This window comes from Cavia porcellus, unplaced genomic scaffold (genome assembly GCF_034190915.1).
Source record: "Cavia porcellus strain 051 isolate PalLab524CR breed Dunkin Hartley unplaced genomic scaffold, mCavPor4.1 scaffold_16, whole genome shotgun sequence".
Lineage (NCBI taxonomy): Eukaryota > Metazoa > Chordata > Mammalia > Rodentia > Caviidae > Cavia > Cavia porcellus.
The window spans coordinates 33,065,211-33,075,904 of NW_026947499.1; the positions used below are offsets into that span (position 1 = coordinate 33,065,211).

Here is a 10,694-nt window from a genome sequence, read left to right on the forward strand (position 1 = left end):
CAACTAGACCAGCCACTGTTCGTTTCATTGTTTTAGGCTTCTGATGACTGGGAATGTTTCTCCCGTCTCATCTGGGAGAGCTTGACAATATTTTGGTATTAGAAACCTGTGGGTGGCCATTCTTAGTGTTGATAGAACTGCCCTCTGCAGGCACAGGAGAGTGCTGAGGCTTTGGCTCAAATTTGGTCAAATTTAAACAAGCCAAGCATCCTAGGGGCCCTTTCCTCACGTTTCTGGGTAGGGCCAGGGAGGAAATATAATTCAAAAAACAGAATGGTGGCATCCTTCCAAGGGAAGAGCTCAGGCCTCCCAGAGAATGATTGGGATAGGATCCAGGGACCACATAGGCAGTGTTTCCTACAACCTGTGGAGAAGTGATGAGCTGTGCCTCAGTCTGCTCCCACTGGCTTAGTGGCAGTGCTACTGTGACTCACGTCTTGCCCCAGCACAAGCCAGTCTGCCAACAGTGGGCAGCATCAGGATGAGGTGCAGACCCTGACCACTGCCACTGCGAAAACACTGGTCTCTGTGCAGCACCCCCAAGTGGAGGGACATGATGTCAAGGTTTCAGGAGACACTGAGTAAGTCCCTGTAGTTCCTTGGGTTACATGTGTAGGAATGAGGTGGTGGCTTCTGAGACCTGTCTGGCAATAGGCGTGGGAACAGACAGCCAGGACAGCACAGGGAATGATCAAGGGAAATGAGAACACAGGTGACATCACCCCACTTTCCTTCAGCTTAATTTTCAAGGCCACACTCTTTTAATTGTGGACGCTGGAAAGGGCTGCTAGGCCCCCACCCTATTGGTCAGGTTTTTGGGCACCCACCAGTGCCCACGTCTTCAGAGCCTGGGTCACTCAGCTGCCAAGACTCTGTTCCCCAGGGAGTAAACAGCCCGGGGTTGGTCCCCATAGCTTGGTACAGTGAAGACCCATCCTAAAGGCCAGGGCCAGTCCAGCAGGAGCACTGAGGCCAGCAAACCTGGCTCAACAGTACATGAAATGAGTCTCACTAACATCCCGCAGGTCGAGGCCTGAGATGTTGACCGGGCTGGTGCAGGTGATATTGTTGTAAGTGTACACAGGCTGGCAATCATCTCCTTCACACATAGCCTGCACAAAACGGGGCACAACGCTGGGACACTGCAAGGCAAAGTCCCGCAGTGCCTTCAGGGGGCAACGGCAGTTCCATGGGTTGCCCTCAAGCCACAGGCGTTCCAGGTTGGCAAGAGGTGGCACAAAGGTCTGTAGGGAGTTGTTTCTGAGGTTGAGGTAGCGCAGCTGCCCCAGTGGTGAGAAGAGGTCCTCGGCCAGCACCTCTAAGTGGTTGTGTGAAAGGTCCAGCCAGAATGTTTGCTGTAGGGGCCCCAAGATGTCTGAGGGAAGTGCCGACAGCTGGTTGCGAGCAAGAAGCAGATACTCCAGCTGGCCCAGGCCTTGGAAGAGCCTGCGGGGCAGGTGTGTGAGCTGGTTGGAGGTGAGGTCGAGCTCTAAGAGCTCGGGCAGTCCACCCAGGCTCTGCTCATCAATGCTGGAGATGCTGTTGTCCCTGAGGAAAAGCCGGCGCAGCCCTGAGAGGCCAGCAAAGGTATGCAGGCGGATGTGCCCCAAGCAGCTGCCCTCTAGGTGCAGGCTGTGCAGCTTGCCTAGGCCCTGGAACACCTGCTCTGGGAGGTTCTGGAGACAGTTGCCGGAGAGGTTCATGACAGCCACATTGGAGAGGCCAAGGAAAGCACCCACCTTGATCTCCTGGATCTGGTTGTCATTGAGCGTAAGCACCTCCAGCTGCCCCAGGCCCTCGAATGTCTTCTCCACCAACTGCTGGATACGGTTGTGGCCAAGCTGCAGCTCCTCCAGGAAGTGGAGGTCTTTGAAAGTACGGGGCCTCAGGCTAGTAATGGCATTGTGTGCCAAGCGTAGGACATGCAGGCCCAGCAGCCCAGGGAAAGTGTCCTCCAGGAGGCCGGCCATGCGGTTGTGAGACAGGTCCAGCCAGCGCAGAGCCTTCATACCCAGGAAGGAGCCAGAGGCTACCGCTGTGATGAGGTTACGGTCTAGGTAAAGCTTCTGGAGTCTCGGTAGCTGCACAAAGACATTGGCCTTGATGCTTCGCAGTGTGTTCCTGCTCAGGTCCAGCTCCCGTAACTCACCCAGGCCACAGAAGAGCGCCGGCTGCAGGTAGGCCAGCTTGTTGCCTGCCAGTACCAGCTCACGGAGGTTGCCTAGGCCCTGAAACACAGCATCAGGCAGCACTACCAGGCTGTTCCAGCTGAGGTTGAGAATCCAGAGGTGGGTGAGGCCTCGAAAAATGCCCTCCTCCAGCCTGCCCAGCAGGTTGTTGCTGAGGCTTAATGAAGCAAGGCCTGGTGTGTGCACAAGTGAGCCAGCCAGCAGGCTCCGTAGCCGGTTCTGCTCCAGGTGCAGGTGGTACAAGTTCTGCAGGCCCAGCAATGCCTGTGGCTCCAGGGTGCCAAGCAGGTTGCCCTGCAGATTAAGGAAGTCAAGGCCTGAGAGATTCCGGAAGGCTGCTGGGGGGATGGAGGACAGGTTGTTGCCATCGAGCCACAGGGCCCTGGTGCCATCTGGGATGCCATCAGGCACCCTCGTGAGGTTCCTTGCACTGCAGAAGACATGAAGCTCACCCACATAGTCATGGCTGCAGGCACATGTGGCCGGACACTGTGGGCCCTCAACCTCTGCCAGGGTTCCGGGCTCTGCTCCCTCCAGGCTGCCATGGGGCCCCAGTGCTACCCAGACTAGCAGCACCAACAGGGCCAGGCCTCCTGTGGAGAGAGGGGTTTGGCAGGTACCAGGATGTGAGCAGACTTTAGACTTCCCAGGCCTCAGCTATAGCAAGAGGAATGTCTCATTTGTGAGCTGAGACTTGTGGTCAGCAGTTAAACCACAGGCAGAAAATGGAGGACAGTGGAAACTGGCTACATGAGGACTAGCAGGTAGCCATCCCTGCCCACAGCCATCCCTGGTTCCCCACTTCACCCAGGCTGTGAGAGCACAAGCATTCTACTCCCTTGGCCATTGGTCCTTAGACCAATGTAGCCATCCATGTTCCATGAGACAAATGGTCAAGCCAGGTCAGGCTCCACCCTGGCCTGGAAGAAGGGAGAAATGGAGCCATTGGCTAAGGTCTGGCCATTTTCAGAATATTCTGGAAAAGACTGAATGGGTTATCTGCTTGTTCTCAGTAGCTGAGAGCAGGGAGTCAGGCTGTCCTTATCCCTGAAGCCCATGGACTGGGGGCACTATCAACCTGCTATCTGGTCTGCATTCAGTGCTGCTACTAGTGTGGGGCACAGATTTCAGGACAGATGTGAGACCTAGACCATCTATTCAGCTGACGTCGGGCCCCACTGACCTGCCTGGCAGCCCCCCAACAGTGCCCAGAACGCCTTGGTAAAGGCCTGCCCCTTCCCCAAGGGCTCCCAGAGTCCCAGGGGGAGTGCTGCACCCACCCTCTGCGCCTCCTCACTCCTAGAGTGCCAGTGTGCTGGTGGCCAGCCCAGGCATCAAGATGGCGCCCAAGAGGCGGGCGAGGAGCAAGGGTGCCAGGGCCACAGGAACAGAAGCAGAGAGGGCAGCAAGCTCCGGCCTGGTGGACTGTCCCAGGCAAGATCTGTGCTGTGGAATATAAGGAGCCCCTTGTCCATCCCTGCACCCCATACTTCCCAGGAGCTGAGCATTTGTCTTATGTGCCCTGCCATACCCGCCCTCTGTGCCACCGCCAGGACCCTCTGGTGCCAACCTACCCATGTCCCCCAGACTAGCCCACCCAGATCCAATCCCTCCCCAACTCCCCTGGCCTGCCCCAGCCATTGTCAAGTGGCTGGCTGACCCCGAGGTAAGTGGCAGGGGACACCTGGGTGCCTCACCTTTCCTCAGGGCCATCCCGCATGCAGAGTGTGCAAAGGCGGTCTGGTGGGCTGGCTGCTCCTGCCCTCTGGCTTCCCTGCTGTTGGGCAGCTGTCGGCTGGCCCTGCCCCAAGGTCTCAGCTCCATTAACTCCCTCGTGCCGGGTGGCCAGTGTCAGCACAAGTCCCCTGGGTGCAGATGGTACATTGAAATGACTAGGGTCCCTTGACCACCCCAAAGCCTCCTTTGGGATCTGAGGTGGGCTGAGGCATGGCTCTGGGGGCTATGGACCCCTCTGCCATGTCTCTGTAGGTGACCTGAGTGGGTGGGGGCAGAGCCCTACCTTCTCTGAGTAACCTTCAAGGAGCCAGTGCTCATAGCAGATTTGGAGGACCCACTGTCCCAACAGCTCCAACCCCAAGAAGAGGGGTCCTTGGGTAGCACCTGAGGTCTTAGAAATCCCACCACTCACCCCCAGACTGAGCTGATGGCTGTTTTGGGGTTAAGCAGGTGCCACTTTAGTTCCCTGATGCCCCGCCTGTCTGTGCAGCACGCTGCCCGCCCGCACTGGGGTTTCCTAACAGCCCAAGTAAGGATCTGCCGCCAGCTGCCGGGCCTAGGTCCAGCCTCAGCCCCTCCTGTGACCTCAAGGTCAGCTGATGTCTATTCATGGCCCCTCCCCTGAGGCCTCTTCTAGGAACACCTGGCAGGGCCACTGGCCATCTCATGTTTGCTTTTCCTGCCCTGTCCTCTTGGGGGAGAGGCTTCAAGGCCAGCACTAGGGCCCCCAGCTACTTTGCGCTGGCCTCCAAGGCTCCAGCATGGGCCTGACCACCCCTCAGTCACCCTCTTTTGTGTGCAGAGACCACAGGGACCTGGCTGATAAGTACAAGGTCTGGTTGGAGGCCTCCAAGGAGTCGGGTCAGAAAAACTTCTGCTGTAGGGGTTCCCCCATGCCTACCCATAGCACACTTTTGGGACCTGGCCGCCATCCTGGACCCCAGTGGATGCTTCAGCTCTGTCTGTCCTGCTTTGGGTGGTAAGGACACACATGTGCAGTACGGGCTGTCAGAGGCACAACCAGATCTGAGGAGAGGCAGGCACATAGAGGTCTGGGGGATTCTTGAACAGCCCCTGGTGAAGCAGAGGGAGTGGGACCTGAAGCCCATCATGCTGGCCCATCTCTGGGCTATTTTCCAGGTCATTCCTCAACCTCTGTTCTGAGAAATTATAGATCCACAGGGAGAAAGTCCACACCCAGAGCCACAGAGCAGTTTACTCAGCAAAGTGCGGCCTCAGCAGGCTCTGAGGCCATGGCCACAGCCTCTTCTGGGAACCAACAAGGCTGGAGTGAGGATGCACCCCCTCGTGTCCCAGAAGGACTGGGAAAGGAGACATGGTGCCGCTGTCATTTTATACCCCGAGTCCAGCTTTGTGGAGTTAGATGCGGGTAAGCCCCGCAATGCTGCAGCTTTTCCCTGTCTCTTGCTTGTTTCCCTCGGCTACCCTTTAGTGTGATCCAGGAGATGTCAAAAGTGCTTGGACAGGACCCATCAGCTGAGCTATGTCTCTTGCACTTTGGGCCTTTTCATCTTCCTGATTCAGGTAAGTTTCTAGTTTTATCAGATACATTCATTCCCACCAACCCCCATGGCAAAAGTGCCAAATTTTATAATTTATTACATAGTCCAGCTGGCTAGACTCTTGGTTCTGAGTCCTATTTGCATGTAGACTCAGGTGTGTTGTCTCGAGGTGTCCCACAAACACTCTTTTACTTGTCATCAGCAGCCCACTGTCTCACCCACTCATGGAGGGTTTGGTTCTCCCATTTAAATTGCAGCTGCCTCTGCCCTGCTTAGTCATGTGGCCATCATAACTCCTCCTGGCTCAAGGGTCCACTTGTGACCAGCACCCTCTGGCCTCCAGTCACTCCCGCGGGCCTACGTCTTAAGCAGTGGCACACTACCTGTTGTGGGGACTTTAAGTTTGATGGCTGGTGGGGCAGGTCATCAGCTTCCTCGGAGAGCAGACTGGTTCCTGGTTGCTTGTATTTCCATATACTTTGGAGGCAGCTATTTTTTTGTTGCTGTTGTTAATTAGTATAGTATGTGTTGGTGATATGTAGTAATTACATTCACCTTGGGGGACTGGTACGTATACATACCCCAGCGTGATCATTTTTACTCTCCCTGCCTTCGCCTTTCCTTCCTTCTACAGATGCCCTTCATGTGTCCACAGAGCTTGTCTCCTGGTTCTTATTTTGTTCTTTAAATTATTTATATTTTTGGTTTCTCATATTAGAGAAACCATGTGATTTTTAACCTGTGTTTGATTTATCTCAACATTATGGTCTCAATATCCATCCATTTTCCTATAGATAGATCTATAAGGAAGCTTATCCTTCTTTATTACTAAGTAGTACTCCATTGAGTGTGAGAGTAAGTGTGTGTGTGTTTTTCTTTAGAGTCCTTAGTTTGTAAAACAAGGCAAGGAGCCTGCATCCTGACCACTCCCTCAGGATTGGTCTGTGACTCTCAGACACATTCATTGAATCCTACTTTTTTTTTTTTTTTTTTTTTTTTTAGTACCAGGGATTGAACTCATGATCTCCTACTCGCCAGGCAAGTGCTTATGCTGCTGAGCTGAATCCCCAGCCCTACAGACACATTCATTCGCTCTTTTCTGTAGGTTGTCCGTTTCTCTCAATAGTATTTTGTAGATATCTATTTTTTATAGAGTTGCTATTTTTAATGCTGTTCTGTTACCTTTTATTCCTCAACTTCATTTCTGTGTCTTGGCTAGAGTCATTTTTTGAGATAAGGATAAGTGGGATAAGTGGATAACAAATTATTAACAGTACTTTGCCACCTTACCCTGCGCTCTTCCCCAAACAGCTGTATCGGTGATTTCTGTCCATGAAGCACAGCCAGAGCCTTGCTCACACCCCAGGTCAGCTGCGTGTGTCTCTGCCCCACTGTGACTACCGCTCAGTACCGGCTGCTCAGTCTATCTGTTTCTCTCTGTCCCTGAGTGCGATGCTGTTGTGCTCATCCACGCTGCATCCTGTCAGTGCCTCATTCTGTGTCGTGGCTGAGTGATCCCCTGCGCCTTGTCCACCTGAACGACACTGATCACCTCCATCCTAGGGTCACTGAACAGTGTCACTGTCCATACACAGGTCCTTATGCAGACACGTTTCATTGTCTTGGAGAGATTGTTTGTTTTTGGAGGCAGGCAACCTTTCACAGAGTATGTGAGTTGCAGTTATTCCACAGCTACTGTTTTTATATTTTGTGGTGATGGTGTTTTTTTTTTTTTTTTACCTATTCTGGTAATTTGCTTTTCCATGAAAATTCTTTTCATGTATTTATTGACCATTCTTATACCTTCTTTGTTGAAACAGTGTATTCAAGACTTGCACTTTTTGGGAGTCTATGCATGTGTGTGTATGGTATTGGGGATTAAACCTAGAGCCTTCACATTAAGATACATCCCCAGCCCTTTTTTCATTTTATTTTTATTTATTACATTTCTTTCTTTTCAGGTTTTGTTTTGTTTTGTTTTGAGACAGGATCTTGCTGTGTAGCTCAGGCTAGTACTGGAATGACAAGCATGCATCATGCCTGCTTTTTTTTTTTTTTTTTTTTTTTGGAGAGAGGGTCTCACTAAGTCACCAGATTGTCCAGGGCTGGCCTCAAATTGGGGCTCTGTTCCTGCCTCAGTCTCTCAGAGTGCTGGGATTACAGGTATGTGTCACGATAACTAGCTTTGTTACTAGATACATATTTTGGGGGGATAGTTATTGATTTTTGAGACAGCATCTTGCTGTGAGGTTTAGGCTGGCCTTGAAATCACTGTGTATGGAACCCTACTGGCCTCACAGCAATCCTTCTGCCTCAGACTCACACGTGTACCTCCTCTAGATTTTTTTTTTTTTTTTTTGCAGTACTGGGGTTTGAACTCATGACCTTGTGCTTGGCACTTATGCCACTGAGCTAAATCCCTGGCCCCTACCTCTAGATTTCTAAGACTTGAAAATATTTTTCCCACTCTTTGTCTGTCTGTTTTTTAAAAACATCACCCTTTGAATTGAAGAAGTACCAATTTTTCTTCTTATGCCACGTAATTGGGGTGTCATGTCTAGGAAATCTGCCTAACCTAAGATCCCACATTTTCTAGTACATCTTCCTCTGAAAGTTTGACAGTTTTAGCCAACTTTGTTTAGGTTATTTTTGGTTTGGGGTTTTCTTGTGTTTTTTGTTTTTTTTTTTAAGACAGGTTCTCACTGAGTTGCCTAGGCTGGGCACAATCTTAGAAATCTCCTGCCTTATCCTTCCAAGTAGTGAGGATCACAGATGTGCACCACCATGCCAAACTTGTGTTTAGTTCTCTGATCTGCTTTGAGTCTACCTACACATGTGCTGTGAAGGGAGTCTTAACTATGTTTTGCATGCACATGTCTGAGTCTTCTGACTCCATTTGCCAGGAAGAGTTGCCTTTTCCCCACGGGAATGTCATGGCATCTTTCATAGGAAGTGCTGGCTGTGAGTGTAGGGTTCCAGACTCTCAAGACATTCAGAACCTGCCCTACAAAATGGAAAAGTGTCTACTTCCACATTTTCTTAGTATGACTTTATAGTGAATTATAAAATCAAGTAGTCTGAGGTCCTACAAATTTGTTCTTTTTCAAAACTTTTTTGGGTCTTACAGTCTTTCTATGTTACTTTCTTTTTAAAAAACCTGCTGGAATTTTGAAGCAACTGCACAGGGCCTGCTAAGAAATGGTACCTCAGTAATACTCAGTGGACCCAGAACATTTTTCCATTTACTTGTTAATTTCTCTTAAGTATCCTCAGTTTGTTTATTTTTTGGTATCACAGAGCCCTGAGGGATGGAGCCCCAGAACTTTGCACATGCTAGGCAAGTACTTGGCCACTGAACTCTGTCCTGTGTTTTCAGTATATAAATCTTAGACTTCTAGCTAGGTATGGTAGTATATGCCTGTAATCCCAGCATTTTGGGTGACTGAGGTAGGAGGATTGCAAGTTCAAGCCTAGCTTATACAATTTAGTGAAAGCGTGTCTCAAAAATAAGAGGTTGGAGCCGGGTATGATGGTGTGAGCCTGTAATCCCAACACTCTGAAGGATGAAGCAGGATGATTGCTGTGAGTTCAAGGCCAGCCTGGAGTACACAGCGAATTCAAGGTCCCCTAAACTACAAAGTGAGACCCTGTCTCAAAAAAAAAAAGAGAGAGAGAGAGAATATAGCTGAATACCAAGGCCCTTGAGCTCAATCCCTGTTACTGCTGAGGATAAAGAAGTAGGAAGGGAAGGGGAGGGTTGGAAGGGAGGTAAAAGAAAACAAAACTCTCATATTTCTTTTGTTAAACAGTTGTTAAATATTTTACTAGTTTTAGTGATATTGTGAATGGATTTTTCTTAATTTCATTTCTGGATTAGTATATAGAAATACACTGAATTTATGATCTTGTATCCAGGATTCTGTGAGACATTCCCATTTCAGATGCCTGTGAATTTGTATTCCTTAGGATTTGCTACATTTAGAGTCATTTCATCTGCAGACAAGGACACTTCTAATTTTTTCCTTTTTATAGATTTACTGTCTTGTCTTACTGTGTCCCTTACTGCATGCCCATGGCTGTCTGTACCTTGTGGAATTTTAGAAGGAAGAGTTCAGTCATTCGCCATTGATTATGGTGCTGGCTGTATGCTTTGCATAAATTCTGTGACAGCTAATCCACCCCCCCCCACAGGTGCCTATGCCCTAATCCCTGGAAGCTGTGACTGGGTTAGAAGAGGGAACCGATGTTGCTGATCAGCTGATCTGAAGACTACCAGGTGAACCCGGTGTCACATGAGTGTCTTGCTATTTTGCCCAGAAGTCCCAGGCTCAGGGACTCCTTGGCCCAGATATGCTATATTCTGAAGAATGTTCTTTGAGCATCTGAAAAAATACTGGTGACACGTTCTGTAAGTAGCAGATTCGGCTGAATGATGGCTTTCTCTTTTATCCTTACTAATGCTCTGTCAAGTTATCTAAGTTTACTGAGTGGCTAGGATTACAGGTGCACACCACCATGCAGGTTGTGTTTCTCTTTTTGAGTCAATTTAACTGATTTCTGGTTTTCTAGGAATTTGTCCATTGAATTTATCTGTTTACTACAGGGTTTTCCTACTATTCTAAGTCCTATTAACTTCTGCAGTATCAGTAGAGATTTCCTTTTTTGCAATTTATGTGTTCTCTAATTTTTTGTCAATTTTTCAGTTTTGTTAATCTTTCAAATAACTTATGTTTGAGTTTTCTATTTCACTGATTTCCTCTCTCATCTTTTCTTTTCATTACTTGAGTTTCATTTAGTTTCAGGTTTAAGGGAAAGTCTACAATCTTTATTTGACACCGTTCTCATCTCAAATAGTATTTAAAACTTTAAATTTCAGCCAGATAGGCTGTACATGCCTGTAATCCCCGCACTTGGGAAGCTGAGGCAAAAGGATCCCTGAGTTAAAGGCCAAACTGGACTACATAAGGTGACCTTGTCTCAAAAACACAACCAAAGTTTCCACCTGAGCCCTGCTTTAGCTGCATCCCACAAGTTTTGACACAGTGTATTTCTTCTTTAGCATATCTTCTATTTGCAAATGTTTTTGTTTGTTTGTTTTGTCTTTTTGAGAAAGGGTTTCACTGTACAGTTCAGGCTGGCCTTGAACTCAGTTTGTAGCCCAAGCTGGCCTCAAACTCCCAGCAATCTTCCTGCCTCAGCCTTTATTTACAAATGTTTTAATTGTGAAACATTTGAGATTTTCCTA

At 49.2% G+C, this 10,694-nt stretch overlaps 1 protein-coding gene across 5 annotated transcripts in view; it reads right to left on the reverse strand.

Annotated features, from left to right (window-relative positions):
* Positions 1-727: 727 nt before the first annotated feature.
* Positions 728-10,694, reverse strand: part of Igfals (insulin like growth factor binding protein acid labile subunit) — a 94,868-nt gene continuing 84,901 nt past the window's right edge. The window contains exons 1-3 of one of the 5 annotated variants that reach the window (XM_013141615.3): positions 4,828-10,543; positions 3,887-4,054; positions 728-2,782 (exon numbers count right to left, since the gene is read on the reverse strand). In XM_013141615.3, coding sequence (XP_012997069.1) covers positions 987-2,782; positions 3,887-4,013 — 1,923 coding nt within the window. In that variant the 5' untranslated portion in view covers positions 4,014-4,054; positions 4,828-10,543 and the 3' untranslated portion in view covers positions 728-986. Of the gene's footprint in view, positions 2,783-3,886; positions 4,055-4,209; positions 10,544-10,694 lie in introns of those variants that run through there. The other 4 variants (XM_013141614.3, XM_003478463.5, XM_063226282.1 and 1 more) reach the window with 4 other exon arrangements.